The sequence below is a fragment of the Ailuropoda melanoleuca genome, chromosome 13 (genome assembly GCF_002007445.2).
Source record: "Ailuropoda melanoleuca isolate Jingjing chromosome 13, ASM200744v2, whole genome shotgun sequence".
Classification (NCBI taxonomy): domain Eukaryota; kingdom Metazoa; phylum Chordata; class Mammalia; order Carnivora; family Ursidae; genus Ailuropoda; species Ailuropoda melanoleuca.
Window position 1 is genome coordinate 73,583,784 of NC_048230.1, and position 25,031 is coordinate 73,608,814.

General features: G+C 51.8%; 1 protein-coding gene across 2 annotated transcripts in view; it reads left to right on the top strand.

The window, feature by feature from the left end:
* Positions 1–2,885: 2,885 nt before the first annotated feature.
* LOC100472103 (protein-glutamine gamma-glutamyltransferase E) overlaps positions 2,886–25,031 on the top strand; it is a 39,729-nt gene continuing 17,583 nt past the window's right edge. For both annotated transcript variants that reach the window (XM_034641035.1, XM_019799220.2), the window contains exons 1-7: positions 2,886–2,971; positions 13,670–13,843; positions 14,198–14,440; positions 15,240–15,358; positions 16,690–16,818; positions 19,459–19,636; positions 19,729–19,864. In XM_034641035.1, the coding sequence (XP_034496926.1) occupies positions 2,965–2,971; positions 13,670–13,843; positions 14,198–14,440; positions 15,240–15,358; positions 16,690–16,818; positions 19,459–19,636; positions 19,729–19,864 (986 nt within the window). In that variant the 5' untranslated portion in view covers positions 2,886–2,964. The remainder of the gene's footprint in view (positions 2,972–13,669; positions 13,844–14,197; positions 14,441–15,239; positions 15,359–16,689; positions 16,819–19,458; positions 19,637–19,728; positions 19,865–25,031) is intronic.

A 25,031-nucleotide genomic window follows, 5' to 3' on the forward strand; every position in this document is an offset into this window, starting at 1 on the left:
CTCCCCGAGTCTGTAAGTCCGCTCCAGCTGCAGGCTTAGAGGACCTAGGCCTGCGTTGGTCGCCTATGGTTTTTCCTTCTTAGGACAAATGACCTGAAAGACACAGAGAAAAGCAGTGACTCTCTCTGAGAGGAAATGGATGAGTAAAACTCAAAATTACCAGAATCACCAAACCCCAGGAACCACTTCCACAAGCATTTTTTCCTGCTAATCTCAATGTAGAGAGAGAAAAAGGACTCTCCCCACTTTGGCTCCACCAGACCCCACAGACAGACAGTCCGGGCTGCTGACAGGGTGAGAATTCTTACTTCTGCTGGCGGTCCAGCCTAGGACCTCTCCTCTGCAGCCTCTCCAGCCAGGGAAGTCTAATCTGCCAGCTAGGCCAACCACTAAGGAGGAAAAATCTTCCTCTGCCCCTCGAGGTTCTTGTAGCTGCTCTCTGAATTACATTGCTAGGAGACACATTAACAGGAGAAAATCAAATTTAATTCCATCCATGCAGAGAACCCACGTAAACGTGAGAGGTTCCAAAGACAGTCAGACAAAATGAGGCGTCTATGTCATTCTGGACTAAGAACTAAAGGGCTTGGGGCTTCAGAGGGAAGGAAGGCCATGCAGAGGAAGAACGGGAAGGGTAAAGGTTTGGGGAGCAGACCTTTGCTGGGCCATCCAGGAACAACAGGACAAAGGGAGGACTTGAATCAGACCCACCTTGCTGGGCTCCTCCCTGTCCACTGAACAGTGTTCATGTCATACTGCCATTATCTATGGTGACAGCTCCCTTCCTGGAGCAGGACCTCTATAAAGAAAACATTTGAGGCCTTTGGGGAAGAGGGGAGATCAACGTTTCTTCCTGAGTCTTGTGAGCCTTGATTGCTTTCAGTTTGAAACAATCCACACGCCGAAGTAACACATCTTAGGGCAATTCGTTCTGAAAGGAATGCCCAGGGTCCAGTTCTTCTCAGCTCCCAGCCAACAACGACAACAGAAGCAATAGTAAACAAACCCCTCTTGATACCACACTCGAGAATGTGCAGTGCACTTTCACACCCATCCGCCAAAACAATGCACACAGTTCTCAGGGCTCCCTCAGGACTGACTCAGCCTAAGGAGGGCTTTGCTCAGAGTCGCGGCCAGTGCCAGGGCAGGGGCCAAGACCCACAATCAGGGCCCAGCACTCCATGCCATACACCCCTCTGCCCTCTGCTCTCTTCTTGGTCATCTGCCAGAGCCAAGAGGGGGTCGCATTCTGCCTGGCGTGGGCACAGTGCCACCGGACTTGGACCCTCTAGAGAACTCAGTCTTTCCCACCTCACTTGGCCAGCCAACTTCAAGGAGGCTCTGGAGTCTCTCACATATGGGTGTGAATCTCCAGGTTGCAGACAATCAAGTTCACCCGTTTCTCCCCGCAGCCAGATAGCAATAATAGTACTTACGTCAAGTGCTTGCGGTAAGGATGAAAAAAGGTCATAGATGGGAAATGTTTGACCTGCCCACGGTGAGCACTAAATTGATGGTAGTTAATATTTCCATGTTTATTGATTCACTTATTCAAAAATATGTGTGCTCCTGCCATATGCCAAGCCCTCCACTCAGCTCGGAGAAGATGTGAATAGTACGCAGCCTGTGTTTTCAAGAGCTCAGTCCAGGGATAGGGGCAGACCTAAGCAGATGAACAATTACAGTGAGATGCATATGGTCATTGGGGTCCCAATGTGCGCCAGGTACGAAATGCTGCAGGAGCCAAGAGGACAGACAGAAGAGGCTGATTCGTCTTTCCCATCCCGCCCGTCTGTCTGGTCGTCCCTTCCTCGAGGCCCAGACTTCCCACCTTCTCCCTAGAGACTCGATCTTGTCATCGAGGTTTGAGGTCTTCATTTCCACTCCACCCCGGGGAAGGCCTTGAGAAATCTCTGTTCTGTCATGACTGCCTGGAGCATTGTGATGTTTTTACACCCCTTTGTTGATCACAGGAAACCTCGGTACTTGTATACATCCACACGAGGATTTGTGGAAATGACAAACCAGCCAACGCAAAATGCAGACGGCCAGAGTCATCCCCCTCCCCCCTCCCCTTTTCAAACCGTTGTAGAACCTGGGCCCAGAGACAGACCGTGACCTACCCTCCCTCCTGCAGAGATCTTGGGGCAGAACCGGGATGAAACCGTGTCACCAAGACCAGCTCTGTGGCTGTCCCTGCTGCCTCTTTAGAAAGAACAGTCTCCCCTCAGTCTGGATTGACTCCATTGCAGTTCACATCCGTGCACTTCACACTTGTACCACCTTGTCGGATTGTTCTCAGCACTTAGGAAGCGGAGAAGGGTGGGCACAATCTCCCCTGGCCGCAGACAGGGCTTCCAAGGCTTTGCGCTGCAGTGATGGCCCAGGGCCCTGCTTGCGTCAGAACCCACGGCTTCAAGCTCCAAACCAAGGGCTCTTTCTGCAGCCTTGCAACCTCGATAAGCCAGCTGTGCTGAGCATCTCCTACCTCTTGTACAAGCAGAAAACACCAACACTGTGTACGTGGAGAAAGGACCAGGCCGTTTTCTGCTCCTGGGTTCTGTAGAAACATCCCTTTGACCTCCCCGAGGACGTCTTAGCACCAGTTCTGGACAAGGTACATTGAGAAGAGCATGACATCATTTCCTAAACTCTACAATCCAGGAAGTGCATCTTTAAAAAAAAAATCACAAAAGCAAACCCCTGGCATTTCTTATCTCCCTTCTCCTGCCCAAGCTGGTCTTGCCCAAGCAGGACGAACTTCCATTGGGTGACAAGTATGTCGTAAGTGAAACGTTTACAGGCACTACAGGAATGACCTGGTGCCTCGCCCACCTCATTAGAATTCTAATGAGATGTGTAGGAGAGGCTGCTATAAATGGTAAGGACATCCCCAGCCTTCTCCCTACACCTTCCATCCGTCTGTTCGTGCCATTCCCACAGAAGAGGGAGAAGAAGGCGAACATGACAGGTGAGTGCCTGGCATCTTCCCTCCAGGTCCTTGCTGGAAGCCCGGGCTTCCCCCCGCCACCACCGGGGCCAGCCTGAGAGGCCCATCTGTGTTCGGCTCGGGACAGCTGCCCCAGGGCTCTGAAGGCAACACCTTAGTACTGAAGGATGGTATTTGCAGGTGCCTCTTTCTTGGGGGCCGCCTTGTCCCTCCAGCGCGATTCCAGAGGAAGAACAAGTTTGGAATGTAGACCTGAGTAAGGGGCAGGGTATTCCTCCCGGCTGGACGTCAGGTCCCTTAGACAGATGGACAAGTCTCACCTTTTCAAGCCGGCTAAGACCTGCTTCCCCTGTTTCTCAATGCAATTGTTCCAGCTGTCAGTAATGTAGGCAAAGAAAAGCACATCTCAGCGCTACAAGGGAGAACGAGAGTGACAGCATGTAAGTTGATTTAAAAAAAATCATTAGCACAGCTGGAATGTTCCTAAGTAAACCACACGTCCGGAAGCACCGCAGGCTCTTTGAAAGCGACTTGATGAGCTGAAATCTCCCGCGGCAGAAGGAGCAGGTGTGCCGTGGGGCTGTCCCTTCGAGCAGCTCCAGGGCAGGGGGAGGGGGTGGGAAAGAGCTACGGCGAGTAGGGGTTCTCTGGCCCTGTGGTCACTGCCGAGGATCTGGGCTCGTTAGCCGGTGCCCCTGCTGGGCAGCGTGCTAATTACTGCCTGTCAGGGGTGCTCAGCCTTGTGGGTTGACAGCGACGCCAAACCCAAACGGGGCATGAGTCAACCCTCCTGTAAAATATCGTGAATGGTAGTTAGGACCTTGGGAAGGTTTGCCACGGAAGCCCTTCAGCATGATGCAAAAGGCGAGTGCTGGTGACTTCGGTAATCCCAAAGCCCAGGGCCAGGGGGGCTGCAAACACGAGCCCCTCTTCCGTTCCCCATTGCCTGCTGGGAACATGCATTCTTGCCGGGTTGCTAACAAGAGCTCTGGACCCCACAGACGTTAGCACGAGGGGATGTCAGCGTCACCTAGGCCATCTCCCTCTCTCCGGTGGGCAGGCTTCCCCGGGGTCACACAGGAAGCTGGAAGCAGAGCCCAGACAAGGTCCCTGCAGTGCCGTTTCCACTCTGTCCTGTTACCAGAGCTGAGCTCAGAGATGAGCACGTGTGACATCTGGGACGCGGGAAAGCAGCACTGACCTTGGTTTCTCATTTGAGTTCTCTTCCCAGCTGCCTTTGTGTTCCTTGACATCACCACGCCCCAGGTTCCCTTTTGCAAGATGCGAGGCCTGGAGTCGACAGACTCCGGGATCCTTCTGGTACTGACTGCTCTTGCCATGAGAGGAAACCAGGGGAAGGGAGCCTGGGCCCTGGCACGCGCTCACCCCAGGGGCCAGTGCATGGCCATCACCCCACAGGCCCTGCAGGGACCCCCCAAATAGCCTGCTTGCGGTGAGACCATGCCACAGCCACACGCAGCATGTCAGTGCCCGTGACTTGTAGAGACGTTGAGCTCTAAGAGCTTAACATCTAAATCAACCAGAGATGTCCTAAAGTCATGACAGTATGTAGACACTAACCAGTTAGAAAAAAGATCAATTTTTAAAAATGCGGGGGAGAGACAGGTGGATACCTTCATTCCCCTCGATTTGTCACGTTGTCACACACGCCGTTCCTAGCTCAGCACCAAGTCACTCAGCCACGCAGTGCTCAGAAGATGTTTCTTGAATGAGTGAATTTTACGCATGGGACATAGGGGAAGGAGCCACGGCAGGTGCAGTGGGGGACACATATACAAGCTTTAGTCTCTGCCCTCAGTGAGCTCACAGCCTGACCGTGCTTGGAAACACCAGTTCATAGGCAAGTGACCCGCAAGACAGACTGTCATTTGCCTGCCTTGCAAACCCGAACCCAGCACTGTGGGGGCCGAGGGGAGGAGGACATTAAGCTCAGCCAGGGTTTGGGCTGGGGGAGACCCTGAGAAGCAGATGGCATTTGGTCATGGACAATGAGTTTGGCATGGTCAGGAGCCTCGTGCAGTGAGGAGTGTTTGGGGCACAGGGAACAGGAAAATGAATGTGGGTGGGCCGGCAGGTGTGAGCCAGGGGACCAGCAGGGTCCCATGGGCTCTGGTTTGAGAGGACTCCGAGTCCTGCTCCTAACTTCAGGTTCTGGTTGGAATCAGCAGGGGCTGAGGTATTCGTCTCCTGCTGGAGAGAGCAGCCTGGGCGGTGGTGGGGATGACGGTGACGGAGGAAGGTGTGGCTGGCAGCCCTCTGCACAAAGTGGCACGGCATCCTGGGGCCCACCGTGGAGGGGGAGCTTTGTTCCCCACCCTCAAAGCCACTTGGGGGCCTTGAGTCAGAGGCAGAGTCCTCAGGGTCCACACCGGGGGTGGGGGGAAGGCCAGGACCTCTGTTCTGGGGACTAACCCTCTGTCCCCCTGGGGCGGTGAGCTTTTCTTGCCAACTGCTTTACTGGGCAGAGCACACACCTTCCCCGGTCTTGTGCCCAGTTCGCAGAGGCCATGTGCCATTCGGGGCTGTGGGTCGGTCCCAACTTATTTTTCCTTGGAGCTGGGACACCGGCGGCTCTTGCTGCTGTGGGAGCAGCCGGGGAAAGCCTCCTGGGGTCCTGCCCCCCTTCTGTAAACCCGGGAGCCTGCAGCGCTCTCCTTGCAGGGGACACTGGCTTCCTGTCTCAGCCCCCTGGACCAGAGCAACACCTAGACTCCCTCTGCAGGCAGCTCACCCCTGCGAGCCTAGCTCCGGGCTATAGCCGCTCAGCCGGAGGTGAGCTGCCCCTTCCCTGTCTCAGCCCCCCACCCTGCCCAGCTTCCTGTCACCTGGGGCAGCCCAGGCTCCCTGTCCCCTCCAGCGGCTGCCTCCCCCTGCAGCAAGGGCTGCCCGGAGTTCCACTTTCGCCGCCAGGATTCCACACGGAGGTAGAACAGACGCAGGTTTACAAGTGCACGTCCTCAGATGTGCCGGGCGCTGACTGTCAGCGCTGTCCCTACCAGCTGAGTGACCTTGGGCAGGCTACGTAACCTGGCGTCTCAGGTTCCTCATCTCGAAAATGGGGCTGCTTTAGGGGAACCTGGGGGGCTCTGGCAGTTAGGTGTCCGACTCTCAAAGTCGGCTCAGGTCAGCATCTCGGGGTCATGGGATCAAGCCCTGCGCTGGGCTCCACCCTTAGTGGGGCGTCTGCTTGAAGATTCTCTCTCTCCCTCCCCCCGTTTGTATTATATCTCGTCTCTAAAATACATAAATCTAAATAAAATAAAACAGGGCTCTTTTAGTATCTACTTCATAGGCGCCCGGGCCGCATAGCTTATTATTACTTGGAAACTTCTTTCATGAGCCTGTTCTCTCATTGCCTTGGGGTCTGAAGAAAACCCCATGAGATAAAGTCCATTTTTTAATCAAGGAGGACTTTCCAGGACCCTCTCCCCCTCCGACCCCCTCACCAGCCCCTTCGCAGCCCCAGTTCTTGCCGGTGTGCTGTTTTTCCTCACCTCCCATAATCTCTCCGTCTGTCTCCACCCTGCTGGGCTGCACTCCACGCGTGGGGCAATGGTGCTCCCCAGGGCCCGCGTGCCGGCCTGGGGCGTGAGCCCAGGAAATTCTTTTCCCCATCGCTTAGGAGTGGAGGGAACAAGGCCCCAGGGTTTCTGGTAGGGGCTGAGAGATGGGTTCAGAAGGCGTCTGCCTTCCCTGCTCGTAGCTTCGTTTCCTCCTCTGTAAACACGAGCCGGTGATTTCCCCCGACCTCCCTCCCAGAGCATCAGTGGGGCTCAGGCGAGACAGTTGGTGGGAGAGGGTGCTGATGTGTGTAAGACGGTGACTAGGCTTAAGGGAGGGATTCTCAGTCCTGCCTGCCTGTTAGAATCACCAGGGGAGTTAAACCAAACAACGAAAACCACCAATGCTGACCCTGTGTGTGAGACTCTAATTGAGGGGGTCTAGGAAGGGGCTCAGGCCACCATCACACTCTCCAGATGACTCTTCTGTGCAGTCAGGGTGGAGGACCCCTGGTTCAGGAGCTTCTGACCTCTCTTTGGAAGTAAAGGGGCCAAGGAGTCCTTCTTCCTTCCCCTCACCCTGACCACATCATGTCAAGGCAGGGAGTAGGCTACAGGTGGCCCTTTCTCTGTGACAGCTTCCTGGAACTGTGCCCAGGCCATTGACTCCCCAGTCACCTTAGCTGGCTGCAGGGCCGCAGCTTGGAGTCTTGTGTAGTCAGGCAAAACTGGCTTCCAGTCTGGGCTTGGGTCCAGGATCTGCCTGAGCGTGTGCTATGGGCAAGTGACATCACGCGACTGGACTTTCAGATCTGTCATCCGTGACATGGGGATAACGACATCATAGGGTTTTTGTCACTATAACGCAGGTAAGATGCTCTGTGCCTGGCCCGTCTGAGGTCCTCAATGACAGCCCATTAAGAAGCTCAAACCCTCCTCTATCCTGTGCTGCTATTGGCATTCTGTGTGGGATCCCAAGGGATTTATCCCCCTCACCCCCACTTCTGGGGGCCCAGGCGTTAGTGATGGGATCCCGATAATAATCCTACCAGGGAGGATGTCCCGGTCTCACTGTCCCCTTCTACAGATGGAGAAAGCGTCGTCCAGAGATGAGAGCTCACCCGAGGCCCGAGGCCCTTCAGACCACCAGTCCAGGGCTCATTTCACATGACCCCAGGGGGCCTCGCCAGCCCCTCGCTCAGCTGCCAATGGAAGCCCATCTTCCCCATCACCTGGGTGCCAAGAAACTCTACTTCCTGTGCTGCTCAGGGATCGAGCATGTCTGAACGTGGGGAGAACATAGGGAAACGGCCCAGGCTCAAGAGAGCTGAGATCTGAGAGGAAAACGCTGTGTGCCTGGGGCCAGTAGGGGGGCTGGCCAGGAGCTAGGGGTGTCCCAGGTGCCCAGAAGGGAGAGGCAGGGAGAGGAGGGAGAATTGGGAATGGCCCACAGCCCCTCAGTGACCAGGATTCCGGACTTGGTTTCTGGGCCACGCTCTGCTTCCAAACCGCTCTGTAACCCTTTTGGGGGTTCAGTGCTCCTCCTGAAATATGAGAATATTAGATTACATCACTGTTTTTTCAAGCTGCCAGTTGTCACTCGTTAGAAGATTGTAAAATCAGTTTAGTGGATTGTGACCAGCAATCGAAAAAAAAAAATAGTAGAAGAGAAAATATCAGTACACTGCACAGAGTAAAGGTTAGTGGTGTTTTGTGAAACTATGTATCTGTTATAGACCCATGTATTTCAACACTCTCTTAATTTCTTACTGTGGTTTCTAACAAAATGCTTGAAGGCACTTGGTTAAAAGATTTTTAGTATATCAGCCCTCATTAGCTCTAGAAATCTGTAAGATAACAATCTGTCTAGAGAGGGGACATGGGGAATAGGGTCTGGGCAGGTGGGGAAGACCCAGGCGCTGGAGTTCTCAGTTACATCGTGTTGGACCACCTGCCAGCAGCTGGATGGTGTGGTCCCCCTGGGAACAGGACGTGCAAGCCCCTGGCGCACACCGGGCAACCCCTGTCTGCTGCTGTCATATCCCAGCCGGATGATTCAGTTTTAGAGCCAGGCTGATAAACACAGTCTGGAATCTGTTCGGTGCTTCTCATCTTATCTCTGCCAAAGGTGGACCACAGACTGAGTGGGTGGGAGTTACATTTCAGGTATATGGGATTAGGTTTGGTTATGAATGACCGTGAACTCCCAAACAGCCATGGCTTAGAGAAACAAGACAGAAGCTTGCTTCTTTCTTAAGCGATAGGTCTAGATGTGGGCCGTTCTGGGCGGGTGAGGCCGCTGCACACATCCCAAGGGCCCGACTCTGTCCAGACTCCCAGTCTGCGGTCCCCAGGGGATGGGCCAGCATGGACTCAGATGGCCTCGGGCCACATCACGCCCACACTCCAGGCAGCAGGACGGAAGAAGAGGGTGGGAAGCAGATTAAGGGCATTTGCCAACCATTTTAAAAAAGAGGTGTCTTCCAAAGAATTGAAAACAGGTATTCAAACAAATACTGGCCTAAGGACATTCCTAGCAACACTCTTCCCAAGAGCCAAAAGGTAGAAACAACTCAAATATCTCTCGATGGATGAATGGCTTAACAAAATACGTTACAGCCATATAACAGAATCTGATGTAGTCATAGGCGGGAATGAACTCCTGATAAATGCTATCACATGGATGAACCTTGAGAACGTTAAGCTAAGTGAAAGAAACCAGCCCTGAAGGCCGCAGAGCTGTGTGACCCCTTCTATATGAAATGTGCAGAACAGGCAAATCCGTGGGAACAGAAACAGGCTCGTGGTTGCCAGGGGGGAACGGGGAACGGCTGCTAATGGGGGTGATGAGCGGATCAGAAACCAGACCGCAGTGATGGATTCACAGCATTGTGCACGACTACATGCCACCGAATCGTACACTTTAAAACGGCTGAAATGGTAAATTGTATGTTCTGTGAGTTTTAGTTCAATTAAGGGAAAAAAAAGAGGTTTCCTGGCAGCTATGTCATTTCGGCCTAAAGGTCATTGGCCACAACTCATTCACATGACCCCCTGGCTGCAGGGGAGCCTGGGAAATGCAGTGCCCAGTTATATGGGGGCTTTTATTACCAAGAAAGAAGGGGCGATAGAATATCAGGATAGACACTTAGTAGTCTCTGCCACGCTGGGGCTGCGGGTGGCACTGATATTCTTAGGGAAGAGAATTGGAGAAATGGCCCCAGGCCTGACCCTGGAGCTAAGCAGTGACTCAGGTGGTGGCGCGGAAATGCGAGAACACTGGGAGGAAAGTCCGGGGATGTCCCACCGTGGGCAAGCCACACTCCGGGCCTCCATGTGCTCACATCCAGAATCAGACTGGGAGTATACGCTCTGTCTCCAAGGTTTCTTTCCCTCTGATGTTTTTTAAGAGTATATGTTCGTAAGTCAATTGTAGGAGTCATGCAACTCTCCCTTTCTCCTTTCCTTCCATCCAGACGGGGGCAGAATACAGCCCTGAGCCTCATAAACGTCCGTGAGGTTATAAACTGGAGAAGAACCTTACTTCTCCTGTCCCCCGCCCCCACTCCCTGCCTTTCCCTGCCCTTCCCTTCCCTTGCACTCTGGCGGAGGGGGCTGTGATGAGTGTTATGCTAAAGGGTGGGGGGTGGGCAGAGCAAAGGAAACTAGGAAATCCACGGACAGGACCATCAGATCCTTGATTTGGGGGCTGGCAGAGCTAGTCCTAGGGTTCAGAGACAGGACAGTGACTGAAGGGACAGTGACCAAAGGGGACAGCCATGGAAGGAGAAAGGTTTCCGAAACCACACCAGAGGCTTTATTTTATTTTATTTTTAAAGATTTTGTTTATTTATTTGACAGAGAGAGAGACAGCGAGAGAGGGAACACAAGCGGGGGGAGTGGGAGAGGGAGAAGCAGGCTTCCCGCTGAGCAGGGAGCCCGATGTGGGGCTCGATCCCAGGACCCTGGGATCATGACCTGAGCCAAAGGCAGACACTTAACGACTGAGCCACCCAGGCGCCCCTCACACCAGAGGCTTTATGAGCGTGCACTCAACCCGCCCATCCCACTCAAGGATGTCGGAACAGGCTGCTCCCCTTTTATCCACCTGCCATGTAGAATGAATGCCCTTTTGGAACAAGTTTCTCTTCCAGGTGCTCACTCTCTCCTCTTTGTCAGAATACAAATGGCAGCCAGGAGGGTAATGCATAGTGAGGTCCACTCACCAAGTGGGTAACCTCTGGACTGAAGGTCCTACATGGGTCCCCCTTCCAGGCAGAGAACCGGAGACCACGGCAACAGGAGAGTGCCCCAGTAGGAGCTGGGTTCAGAACCGGGCTCTGCCTGTTACTGGGTATATGACTTCAGATAAGACATTTATCCCCCTGAGCATCAGTTTTCCATTTGTATAAGGGTTCCAGCCATGATGCATGCCAAGCGCTCTGTATATTGTAAATAACAGTTGACACGCAGTTGACTGATGTCAAATGTGAGACCTGCTTCTCCTCGCCTTGTAGCTCAGAGAAGCCTTGTGTATCCCACAAGTGCCCTCATGGGGAGCTTGGCTCCTTTGTGCCAGGGCTCGTGCTTGGTGTCAGGAAATGCGGAGATGACCATCACAGTCACTCTGTGCGAATCTCACCTCCTGGGGCACAGGGCTCCTCGTCTCCTTCCAGTGTCTCTGCCGCCAAAGCCCCTGCAGCTCAGCCTTTTCTTTGTCATGTTCCCTACGAGCAAGCCATTGGTTTCTGGGAAGAAAGGAAGGAGACGCTACTAGAAACTGAGCACAACCTTGGTGGAGCAAAGCAGGAGGTGGGCGTGTTGGAGGGGAGGCCGATGCCCGCTACAGACATGGAACCCCTCTTTCCTTATCCCTGTGCTTGGCCGAGGGCTATCTGGGGACATACCTCTGCTCTCAAAAAGTTCATGCTCTAAAGTAGCGAGCTTCACAGGGGGGAGAAAGGCATGCTTCCTTTTGGGTTTGGGAGGGGGGGTGAGGAATCTCTGGAGACTCATATGATCTGAGGCTACATGCGCCCCAGGTCTCTTCTTTTTTCTAAAACAAGACAGAGAGTAAAGCTCTCCCAGATCGCAACTAGCAGGGATGAGCGGAAGGTAGTAAGCAAGTTGGTAGGAGACAAGGGTTGAAAACGATGGGACCATTGCCCTAGAAAGACCGCGCAACTAACAAGCTAGCTCTCTACAAGCCATGGACAGCTCGATGTTTGCCCAGTTACACCAGTCAGATCTGGGCTGTCACCATTCAATATTTATGTACAGGAACGTTAATCTTCTTTCTGCTCTCCTTTTACTCAATAGATACTTTGTTGATTGCATGAATGTTTTCAATGAGTTTGTGCAAAAGTTTATCACTTAATTTTTCAATACTTTTCTGTTGAATGAATGAATGAATGAATGGCAGATGTGAATGAATGAATCTTTCGTACCCTGAGCTGGTGGCAAGATCACTCCCTGAACCCCCTCTCCAGCAGCAGTCTTTACTCACCACCCCAGACAGTCTGCATTTCACTTGAGAGAGGATCAATGAGGAGCCTCTGCCCATCTCCCCCACTGCGTGGGTGGGAGTCCCCAGCCCCAGGCCTGCCCTGGAGCCTCACTCTCTCCCACCTCACTTTTCTCTTGGGTGCAGAGCCTCTGCAGGAGCCAAACACAGCTGCTTGCCCTGCCTTGGGATTCTCTATGTCCTGGGATGCGGGCTGCTGCCTCTGCAGCTAACAAAACTCTCTTCAAGACCTGGCAGTTGCAATGAATCTTTTCTGATCCCTACAACTGAAAGGGATTCTTTTCTGCCTGCCTCTCCTAAGCACATTTTACCGGGGGACAGTGGACTTACCCCATTGCATCCTTCATTCCCACTTGTCTTACCCACGGCTAAAGCTCTTTGAGGGTTAAAACCACTTTTCATACATGTTCACGCCTCCAACGTTGCCCCTGATGTAATGTCCTACAAATACGAGGTAGTCTATGATGTTTATTGAATGAATGCCCTATACTCACCTTTCCTTGTGGGTTAAATTATGAGCGCCAGTCATGGTGGTCATCACGTGATGAGTCTTTAATTGTTCATTTATTCCTTCATCCATTTGTCTGTCTACATGTCCTAACACAATCAAACAATGCGCTAGGCATCAGCATAGGAAGATCAAGAAGGCACATTCTGATGGAAAGAGAGAGACACACATAAAAATAAAAGTTCTGCCCAGCCCTGGGACGTGTCACCACACTCCCATCATAAAGCCAGAATCCAGTTGGGTTTGCAGAGGAAGGGTGATAGAACATCTCAAATGCCACTTGAAGGAATACCATTTCTCAGAAGGTTTATCTAGGCTGCCCTCCTTATACATCCCCGAGTCTGTCATAAACCCTTCTCAGTTATCTCCATAATCACGTAAGAAGAATCTGGGGTGGGGTGGGGGGAGGCTCGAGGTGTTGGTCCTCAGGGTCTTAGCCAGCGATCTCATGGGGCTTTGGCTGGTTCCTATACACTGCTCTTGCCAGGGAGCATCTGGAAGTCCCCTCCAGGCCAGTGACCACCCCATCTCTAGGCCTAGCAATGCTCCTCGGGGTCATGCTATCCTCCCCAGCCAGCAGCAGAGGCCCAGCCAACACCCAGGGATTGCGCATCGAGAGAAAGTAAAGAATACACGAGTAAGCGCTTGCTGGATACTGGAGTGGGTAAAAAGCACTTGGTGTCTGGGCAGGTCCAAAGGGAAAAAGCAAGCAAGCTTCTCCTTTGGTGGGTGGTGGATTTGAGAGACACAGCCTCCTCCCAGTCCTGTCTGAGCCCCCCACCCACAAAGTAATGGTACTAACGCGACACGAGGTGCTCACACAGAACTGGTTGCATGGTTCTCCTGGCTGTTTGGGTGAAGCTATGCTGAGCACGTGGCCTTAGGGCCTTAAGGGCCAAGTGACAGGTGACCAAGTGGAGGGGAAGGTAGTCTCAGCGTTAGTGTGTGCAGAGGTCCGGCTGCCTGGACGGGCAGCATGGGGAATAGGTTACAAAGTGCTTGCTAAGCGCAGTCAAGGTCTCTGAAGTTTAATGTAATTCATCCTAGAAGGCTGGCTCTTCCCCAACCAGCGCCACCCAAAAGCTGTCCTTGTGGTAACGTACACCTTTCCCCATGCCACCATCCATTGCCATCCAGGACCTCAGGTCCCCCCTTCTGTCTTACAGCTTTAGAACTCCAGAGTGTCAACTGGCAGGTGACCTCCAACCGGCAGGCACATCACACAGACAGGTTCTCCAGCCGGGAGCTCATCTTGCGCAGAGGCCAGTCCTTCAGTTTCTCATTGAGCTTGAACCGAGGTCTTGGCGATGGAGAAAGTCTGGGTTTTATCGTCTCCACAGGTACCTGCTCACCGCTGCCCCCAACACACACCTGAGCAGCCCTCTGGGACTGTGCACCCAAGGGGTGGTGTGACATTGGGGTCACTAGGCTCTGGGCTCCAACCCAGCCCTGCCGTGGACTTGGTGTGACCTTGGGCAAGTTTCAGCCCGTCTGGGAGCCCGAGAGTCCTACTCTTCGAATCCAGAGAGCTTTGGCCCACGCGGTCTCTCTGGTTTCTTCCCGTGTCACCATGTGGTGCTTCCGTGGGTGATGTGCCCCCCCAAAGCGCCCCTGTGGTTGCATTGGGACCCGATCACTCCCCACAGTCTGGCCAGCACTCCTTGGTTCTCATTGTCCTCTGTCTTCTTTTACAGGGCCTTACCCCTCAGAGTCGGCCAGGACAAAGGCTGTGTTTCCACTCTCCAATGGGACAAGCCATGGGGGCTGGAGTGCCCAGCTCGTGTCCAAACAGGATAATATTCTGACCATCTCCATGGCCAGTCCTGTCAACGCACCTGTTGGAGTGTACACGCTGAGCGCTCAGATCTCCTCCCGGGGCAAAGACTTCATTCTGAAGCTTGGGACGTTCATACAGCTCTTCAACCCCTGGTTGCCAGGTGGGCGCCTAACCAGCCCCAGGTGGGCGTCTAACCAGCCCCAGGTGGGCGCCTAGCCAGCCCCAGGTGGGCGCCTAGCCAGCCCCAGGTGGGTGCCTAGCCAGCCCCAGGTGGGCGTCTAACCAGCCCCAGGTGGGCACCTAACCAGCCCCAGGTGGGCGCCTAACCAGCCCTAGGTGGGCACCTAGCCAGCCCCGCTCGCGGCCGTCAGCTGAGCAGACCGACGGAAAGGGGCTGGGGGATGATGGTTACAGGCTCAAGTTTGATTAGGGGAAGTCTGTGGGCAATGGAAAGAGCATAGAAGCCAGGAGTCAGAAGCCATAGATCTGAGTCAAGCTCTGCTGCCTAACCAGCTCTGTAAGTCTGGGCAGTCAGTCTGTCCTTCTGAGCTGCAAATTCCTTACCATTAAATGGAAACCCTGCTATTTCCTCTGGGGCTATTGTGGGGATCTCATGAGCTTTTACAAAGTGCATATTATGGTATAACTTATAGGGGACAATGACCCCATACAATTCTACAGCATGGAGACAGCTTCCTGCCTGAAGGGCAAACATCTCACTCCTAGGGTCTCATTTTCAGATCTTCAGGTCTTCCAGCTTCTCTTTCAAGTTCATAGCTCCGACAGTATGAGTTGGAAGCATTTGAGTTCAAGGCTACAGTCCTTAGTGGAGGTTGAGGGAAGGGCTGCAGGTATGGTTTGCTCCAGCTAAAGCCAGTACTCAGGAACGGGACGAGGACTGGTCTCTACAGTCCTCTCTAAGATTCTAGTTCGTGACATCTCGTTTTTGTATCAAACAGAGGATGGGGTCTTTATGAATAACCACGCTGAGAGAGAGGAGTACGTGCAGGAAGACGCCGGCATCATCTACGTGGGGAGCACGAATCGAATCGGCATGGTTGGCTGGAACTTTGGACAGGTAAAAGGGTCACAAGGAGGCTGGGGATACTGTTCCTATGACCCAGGAAGCTCCGCGGCTGGCCCTGCAGAGAAGTGCAAGTTCCCAACTCTATTTGCCCGCCCTTCTATTCGTTCACTTTCTCATTCAGAAGACGTTTACTGACCACCTACTACGTGCCAGGCCCCAGCTGCATACTTCTTCACACAGAAGACGGAGAAGACACATTTTCTGTCTTTGAGGGGCTCACCCTCTAGTGGGCAAAACAAATAGATAGCTAAATCAATACAGTGAGGTTTTTATTGGTGCCATGATACACAGACGAGGATAAGGCCTAGAAGAGCCACTTGGGACAACGGTGTACTTTGTTATTCTTTCCATGTGAGAATACGACCGAACTTCCCTCGTAGGAGCATCTGGCCTCTCAAAGCCATAGCCTCTTGGTCCTTCATCCCCGTGAGCCCCATTCTGAGAGAATATTCAGGGATTCCCTCCACCTCTGCCTCTTTCTAGCAGACAAGCGAAGACATTGGGGGGGGGTGCCTTGGCTATCCCAGGAGGGGGTGGACAGAGCATGTGCCTCCCGATCCCATTCTGTCACCAACCAGAGCAAGTCAGCTGTATATTTTATATGTTGGAGTTTTGGGGCCAAGTTTCACTGGAAGGAAGAAAAAAGAAAAAAACACGTGTAAGGACATGCAGTGCACCTCGGGGTGGGAGGGAGGTTAATTTTGATGGCGGGCTCTGGAAAAGTCTCTCTGAAGAAAGAACTTGCCATCGGAAACCTGAAGGAGGGCGAGGGAGTTAGATAGATGACGTGGGGAAAAGCACTGGAGGCAGAAGGAACAGCACAGGCCAAGAACCTAAGGCAAGAGAAAACGCGGCCTTTTCCATTTGAGAAACGGTGACTAAAAATAAGTCTTATTTGGGGAAAATGGCTTCAAAATCTTCTTTTAGTGGGATATTTTATCGTTATAATTAGCTTCCCAGAAGTCTAAATGATATGCTTAAGATCATAGAGCCAGATGGAGCTTTGAGATGAGGTTGGCCTGATTCCCTGTTATGCAGATAGAGAAACTGAGGCCCAAGCAGGCTACGTGATTTGCTCCCAAGGCCACGACAGTGAGGGAGTCTCCTTCACTGTAGGGACCTCGGCACAGGGCCTGGTGGCTAGCCAGGGCTCTGGCTGAGTTTGCAGGTTAGAGGCTGGGCCAGGCGGCTACTCCTCGGGAGCTCTCTGTCCCGGAGGCCGCAGAGTGGAAGGCCCCAGGTCGGTCCTGTGGTTGTCACCAGCGTAGCTCCTGTACCCTTGTCATTTCCTTCATCATCACATATGGTCCCGTTTTGAACAGTTCGAAGAAGGCATTCTGAACATTTGCCTCTCGATCCTGGATCACAGCCTGAATTTCCGTCGTGACCCTGCTACTGACGTGGCCCGCAGAAATGACCCCAAATACGTCGGCCGAGTGCTCAGTGCGATGGTGAGTGATAGGAAAACCATGAAAACCCATTGTTACCGTAGATCGAACTCAACCATGGGTTAGGTACACATGTGTTCCTTACGTGTGTCATCTCATGGAAGCCTCACAAAATATAGTCGGTGCTATCACCATCCCACTTTGCACACAAAGCATGACACTCCTCTCAATGAAAGGACTTGGCCTCAGACACGTGGTGGGTGAACGACAGAGGCCGCGCTGGACCCAGGTCTGCCCGCCTCCAAGGCCCTGTCCTCTCTCTCTCGAGGCCTTTCTCAGATCAGGGAACTTGCCCTTTTGGTGTCCACCAGGCTAGGAGAACTCAAAGCCGAAACTCTGCTCCATCACTGGGCCTCCTGGGGAAAAGGCTAAGTTCCCAAGTGAGCCTGAGGTATGAACCTCCTTTGCTTTGATCCCTCCCCCCGACAACAGCGGGCTCACGTGTCAGCCTGGGCAGCAGGCCGAGCCACGCAGCATCTCGATGGGGAAACGCGAGCAGCTGAAGGGACTGGCTCACAGCACACAGCCTCTGAGTCAGCCCAGAACAAGTCCTCCAGCGGCCTGTCCAGGGCCTCTTGCATTCACTCTGTCCTTCCATGTGAGACCTGCCCCCTCCCCGCGCACACACACACACACACACACACACACACACACACACGCTGGGTCCTGCAGGAGTCTATCTCTCGCTACTCAGTGTGTGGACAAGGCCTCCCTCAAAAAGTGTCTGAATGTGGTTTCCACCTGCTCCAAAGTTATGAATTAAAAAGCTGAAAGTCGAAGAGTTCTTGTAGTTTAAGCCTCTGCAACTCATGGCCCGGAACTGTCTAATTTTTTTGTTGTTGTTAATGGCCTACGCATTTCTCCGGCTCTTTCCTTTAAGTTGGAGCGAAACTGAGTTAACGAGCCGGCTAGGTTGTTAGACATCGGAGCAATCTTCCAACTGCCGGATAACCAGAGGACTTCCTGTGAGAGTGGAAGCTGACACCAGGCTGGAAGGAAAGGAGTGTGGGGGGGGGTGGCCCAGGGAATGCAGAGCCACGGGGGCAACGGACAAGAACCAAGGAAGTGGGGCCTGGGCTGATCCTTGGAGATGGAGTGGCCTGGAAGGGGTGGGCTGGAGCTGAGGCCGAGGTTAAGGGAGGCTGAGCCTCGTAGGCCCAGAAGAGGGTGGGGGAGGCCAGTCGACTCGAGCAGCTGCTGACTCAATCTGACCCTGGGGACAAACCAGGTTATCTCAGTGCCAAGTTCCTCACCTTCACCTCCCTGCCGCTCTCTCCAGGCCCTTGGTCGGGCTGGGCCTTGAGCTAATTATGGCCTGCACAGGGCTTTGAAATGCTCAGTTTTCAGCCAGAGATGACCTGCTGATTACCACTTCAGTGGCTGGAGCACCTGTGACTCAGGAGATGGGATGGACTACATAATCTTCCATCTCGGAAAAGGCCTGTCTTGCCTGATTCTGCGATTATAGCCCAGGCCTTGCTGGAAGTGGGGGGAGGAGCGCACCCCTCACACAGAGGGGCTCTGGAAGGCTGGCCCGGCTTCTGCTGGGCAAGGATCCTTCTGTGTCCAGACGCTATTCTTATTGGCCTTACCACATGTGAAGCCCCACAAAGCTACAGGGAGCAGGGCTCATGGCATCTCACTGGGTGGTTGGGATCCATGCTGGTCTGTGTTTCATAAACTTTGAACACTCAGCTCCTGGAAGCTCATTTGTTTCTAACTTTCCCTGTATGGGAAGGAAGGTGAAGAACGGAGGCCCAGAGAGGTGAAATGACCTGCCCACAGTCACCCAGATGACAATGGCAAAGTTGGGCTTTGAACCTGGTTTCTCCCTTCTTTCTCTTTTAACTTTTTATTGTGGCAAATCTCAGACCTTCACAAAAATAGAAGAAAGGGTAAAACGAACTCCCAGGTACCCACTACCAGCTTTTGTGGTCCCCTCCTCAGGGCCAGTCTGGTTTCAGCTCTGACCCCCTCCTTTATAGAGTATTTGATAAATCCCAGACATTATGTCACTTCATCTGTGAATATTACAATATGTGTCTCCGAAAGACAATGCAACTCAGGGCTCCTGATTCCTAACCCGGGGCTCTGTTCCACACTGCATCCTGCCTGTGCTGCTTATACAAGAATCAGGCCTTCAGTTGAATGAATGAATGAGTGAGTGAATGAATGAACGAATGAATGAATGAAAAGCAATGTTCCATCTTTATGCATTCCAAGACATTAGCTGCTAAAATTCTGAAGGCACCTTTGTAGAAGACCGGTACCCCTGAATTGAGTTTCAAAACATGGACTCCCAAGTCAACATCAACGAGAGCCCATGAGTCCTGGCAAGAAGTCACCGGCAGGCCAGCGTCCGGACCCTGCCTTGCCGCTGACAAGCCATGGAGCCTCAGGTTACCACGTGAGCCTGCTCACGGGATGGGTTAGGGGCCATCGATCAAGGCCCGTTAAGCAAGACACTTTTAAATTAATAAACTGTTCAAGATTCCTAGAGGATCATTATTACAATTATCATCCCCAAAGCACCCGGGAAGACACAGAAAATCCACTTGACATCTCCCTGGTTTCCTTCCTCATCTCCCCCACCTTGTCCCCTGAACTCACCGCTCATGCATCTGGGGCTCCCCTCTTGCCCAGGTCAACGGCAATGATGACAACGGTGTGCTCTCCGGGAATTGGAGCGGCAACTACACGGGTGGCCTGGACCCACGGAACTGGAACGGCAGCGTGGAGATCCTCAAGGAGTGGAAAAAATCAGGCTTCAGGCCAGTCCGCTACGGCCAGTGCTGGGTCTTTGCTGGGACCCTCAACACAGGTACTCAGGGCTGGTGAGCAACCCTGAGGTGCGGGGTCCAAGGTGCCTTTTCCACTGCAGCCTGGGTCCTCATACTGCTTCTTGACTTGCAGTGCTGAGATGTTTCGGGATTCCCTCCCGAGTGGTCACCAACTTCAACTCCGCTCATGACACAGACCGGAACCTCAGTGTGGACGTGTACTACGACCCCTACGGGAACCCCATAGAAAAAGGCAGTGACAGCGTGTGGTGAGTAGCTGACCCTTTCTGAACACCAAACCTGAGTGTCTTCTTACCGAGACCCCCCCCACCCCCCTGCGTCCCGGGACCCGGCTCCAAACAGAAGCTGGGAGGCAAGCTACACGTGAGCACAAGCTTTAGAATGGGAATGTTGGCAGTGCTGAGGAGATCTCTAGTAAGATCCCAAACAATGCTTCCCAGGCTTCTCAGGATCCAGGAGTCCACTGTCTCCCTTCGGATGAAGGGTCCGATACCAGCGGAAGTAGTGACTCACCGGCTCTGCACCAGTGCCCTGAATTTATCGGGTTCGCTAGCCCCTAAGCAACTGTAGAAACTCTTGATTTTCCAGTACCAAATATGAATTTCTCTTGTTTCAGGCAACCCATATGACTTACAAGCTTGCTTAAAGGAAAGGAGGGCATTTTCTCTTACGCCTGTGTACTTTTTATGCTCCTTGATTGATAGAATAATAAGGCAGTATATTCTGGATTTCAACTGAAAATAAGAAGCTTTGACCATAATCGAACATATATATATGTATACATACACATATGTACATGTAATTGAACACATATATTTCTAACCGTAAATATGACAGGTGCACATGTATTTTATACACATATATGTATGTAATGTCTAATGGGTGGCACCTGGAAGTCAGTTGTATGAAACTTATAGAAATGTATCTATAACTTCACATAGTAGTATATATACAGAAGATAAATATTATTACAGCTATTTGAGATCATAGTATATGCCAAGTTATTACCAAGTGGTAACTGAAAATGATTATATCTACATGTACGTAGATACCTATGTGCCTTTATATGCAAAGAACTACATGCCTGTGTCAACAATCTGTTGTTTTAAATCCATTTCCAAGGATACCCCCTCACACACATACACACACACACGCACACACGCACAATCACTCTTATGCATATGGGGCTAAATAACCTGATAGCAGATGCCATCTGATTTCCAGACGTTCAATTCTGAGATACTCTGTATAAGATAGTTCCTATTACTTAATATTTCTGGAATACGGAGGTCCAATTTTTCTGAAATGTGCTTAGTGTAACCAATTGAATAAAGTCAAAGGAAAAGAAATACAAATGGAAAAAGTTGTTAAAACAAGGCAACAACAATCCCAACACCAGCACTGGAATTAAGATAAATACCCCTCACCTCTGAAGGAGAGTAAGGCTTACATAATCACCCAAGGCCATGTGGCTACTAGGGTGTAATGAGGAAGAGAAGGCTTGTTTCAGAATGTCCTTTCCTGATCTACACACATACAACTTTCTAATGACCTTGCCGCGTTAGCAAAATGTTGTTTCCCAGCTACTCATAAATGAGTTGTTTTTTTTTCTCCTCCCTGGTTTTTTCTTTTGTTGTTTTGTCCCGAATCCCACTGCAACCTGTTTTCACCACTGGGGCAATGCCATTCCTGTCCTTGGTTTCCTTTGCAAGAGATGATTGGTCCAACATCATTGGGGAAGGGAGGTCTCTTTGGGCGTAACCCTTCTGGGATTATCCTCTGTGCTAGGATCCGCAGAGGGACCAGAAAGCTGGAGAGTCAATCCTCAACCGAAAGCATCTGGTGCTGTTGGAAGCTGGGGAATGGGGAAGCCATTAGTCAAGGCTGTTAGCAACCAGGGCGGTGAATCAGACAGTAAACCCCGTGGGTGCGCAGGGAAGGAAGGAGTCGCCGAGGAAGGCTTCCTGGGAACAGAAATGTGGGGCTTTTAAGCTGAATTTGGAATTAGGACCCAGATCTCTTGGTTACCGGTTTACACTACCACCCCACATTAGCTTTATAATTCATTTCAAATATAATTATCTTGGGACAAGTATGGGCCCGTGGAGACATTCTGTGGTGTCTCCACTGTCATTTTTTTTTCTTTTGGCCTCACTGGAGGGTGTCAGCCCCCAAAGCTCTGATTTTTGCTGGGGGTCTCCTCCTCCCTTACCCTCTCACCACCTCCACCAGCCTTTCTGGTGAAAACAATGGCCACCAGTGGTCCCTCCCTGACCGGCTGCCAGTCAGCTGCAGCTGGAGAACCAGCCCTGGATGGAATGAGGACATGGAGTCCTGAGTCCTAGTTCCAGCCCCACTACCGTCTTGCTCTAGGGCTTGTGTAAGCCACCTCATCTTTCTGGCTCCAAGTTTCTCCATCAGTGAAATATAAGGGTTGGCCCAGGACTAGGTGTTCACTTGAGTCTCTTACTGGCTTTAATTTTTTTGATTCTCACCCTCCTCTTTGTATGAGAGATACCCTTCCCAAGGGACCTCTATAGTCCCTTCTGCACAGATCCCACCCAGGGGGAGATAAACCACGAATCATTCTCTGCCTGGAGTGACTTTCCCAACCTATTGTTATAAGGATGGTTTGGGTTTGGACAGAAACACTTGGATTTGAATCTCTGTGTGTTGCACATTTTGGAAGCTTTTAGAACCTTGCACAATAGAAAGTAGGGATCGAGTGTGGTTAAGCTTCTGAAATTTCTTGATAATAATAGCAGCAGCGAATAGTTTGCTGAGCAATTTCTGTGTACCAGGGACTTACTCTTCAGAAACAATGGCGGAGGCACTATTATCATCACCCCATTTTAGGAAACTGAGGCACAGAGTCACTCACCCAAGGGCTCACAGCCAGCAAATGGTGGAGCTGGGATTTGAACCCAGGCAGCTTTGTAAGAGAGATGCCAGGGAACGTTGTTATTATTCCTGATTAATGTTACCTTGAGCAACTGAACATTGCTTACCTTGAGATTTTCCTGGTTGGCTGGAGAGCTGTGGTGAGGTTGGGTGCCGTCCAGCCCATGCAGATGGAGAAGCTGGGCTCTTGGTTCACACCTCAGCGGCAGATGGCACTTCTCTGTAAGACTACACACTACCTCATGGGCTCAGAGAGGAGAAACGACTTGCCCAAAGTCAAGCTGTGAATTCGCGTCCAAGCTAGGGGTGTAACACAGATCCTGCCAACAGGACCCTCCTAAGTCAGACAAACTTAGGACTGGAAGGATCTTGGGGAGGGACCTGCTGATTTCATGAGAATGAGAAAATGAAGCCCCAGAGAGAAATAAGAGAGACATTTAGGCTCTCTAAATAAGTGTCTGACTTTATGTAAGTTCCTTAATTCTTTTGTGCCTCAGTTTCCCATCTGGCTCTCTAAATAAGTGTCTGACTTTATGTAAGTTCCTTAATTCTTTTGTGCCTCAGTTTCCCATCTGTAAAATGAAGGGCTAGATCAGGGGACCTCAGCAATTTCTTCTAGATCTTCTTTTTCAAATCACATTCACTGAATCCACTGGGGTGCATTTTCTTCTTAACCATTCTGTTCACGCCAGTGGTTTGTCTTACGAGGCACAAGCCTCTAGAGTGTTTGCTTCTTAGAAATCAGGCTGCTTTGGGGTGGGGGCAGGACCTCAGTTTGGGATGCTTCTTTTACGCGGTTCCCTTCTGAGCCGCTGTGAAGGAGGACCCTGGGGCTTGATCAGTCACCGAGCAGTAAGCAAATGGTGTGGAACAGTAGGACCCAGGTTATCTTTACCTTGACATTTCTAGCTTGTTTTCTTCATTCGTTTGACTTGATTCCCTAATTTCTAGAGTCACAGACCTGACTCTACTTGGAGACCTTCTGTAGCTCTGAGATGGCAGGCACGTGGAGATGGCCCTGCCCTGTCACAGGGAGGTGGAGTGGCCCAGTTCTGGGGAAAAGCTGTTGGCAACCACACCTCGACCTGAGCTCCTGGCTCCCAATGCAATCTCCCCATGGCTCCCAGCCTCCCACTAACACTCAGCCGCCCCAGCGTACCTCGCTCGGACGTGCAGCAAGGCAGCCAGCTCCAAGAGCGGCGGCTCGGGCTCCAGAAAACGTGATTAAGTAGGTACCGTGTGCCAGACCTGCCCCGGGCACTAGGCACCAAGAGGGGGAAGAGGCAGGAACGGTGCCAGAGGAGCTCACAGCTGCATAAGAAGACAGGCAATTATGGAGGAGAAAAAGCGAAATAACTGAGTTACGTGTAAGATGCAGAGATAGTGCAGACATATGGTTGGCAGTCTGCCAGCACGTCAGGAAAAGACTGTTTGGAGGGGGTAGTATCTGGACTGCATTTGGAAGGACAAATACATAGCCAGGAGAAGGGGTAGGGGTTTGAAGGTCACTTTCTAGACAGGGTCTCCTGACCCCGTGAATTCAAAGGTAAGCACAACTCAGAGGCGGTCTCCAGGGCAGTGGCTTATAAACTTCCAGAAGTACATTAGAATTGACTTAGGTTCAGGGACATAGGGGAATCCCTATCTTTTAGTAAATGCCTCAAGGCGTCTTTTTCTTAAGCTCCTCCTCCTGAAACCCGTCAAGACAGAAAGAGAGCCCAAGGTTGGGAGGAGGGAGAGAGCATGGCATACAAACAGAAACAACCAGGATTTCCACGGGGGCGTCCTTGGACATATGAAAGGCACATGCATCCCGAATAACTGTGAGTAAAGCACTGGCTTCCACAGGAGGGAGGGACCAGGATGTTATCTGCTCCATCTTACGTTCCCACCTTGCAAATAAGTCTTAAAACACAGCTACTTACCAGTTTTGTTACCAACCCACCTTCCCCTAGGGTTCTCTGCCAGGAACCAGAGGAACATGAAACTGCTTTCTCATCCCGGTCCTGTCTCTTGATCACCTTCCCACACTCCCTGCTTTCTCCTGGGTGAATGCTCACTGATCATGAAGGCCCATTCAAAAAGACACTTTGTGGGTCTTCCTAGGGATAGTTTTTAAGAGAGAGAGCGTGCACGGATGGGGGGGGGGTTGTGGGGGAGGGGCAGAGGGCGAGGGAGAGAGAATCTTAAGCAGGGTTCATGCCCAGCGCAGAGCCTGACATCGGGCTCCATCTCATGGCCCTGAAATCTGAGCCAAAATCAAGAGTCCGATGCTTAACCGACTGAGCCACCCAGGCACCTGCACTAGGAATCATTTTTACGATGACTTTTCCCCCCCACAATTATAGGAAATTTCAGGATAAAGAAGTAAAAGTCGTCTGTAATCCTATTGTTCACATATTTTTAATATTTGATAGTTTTCCAGCCAATCTTTTCTCTACCAGTTGTTGTCATTTGTGGAATCGGGATTATACATTTTACAAGGCATGGGTACAAAACAGAGTATGTAATAGG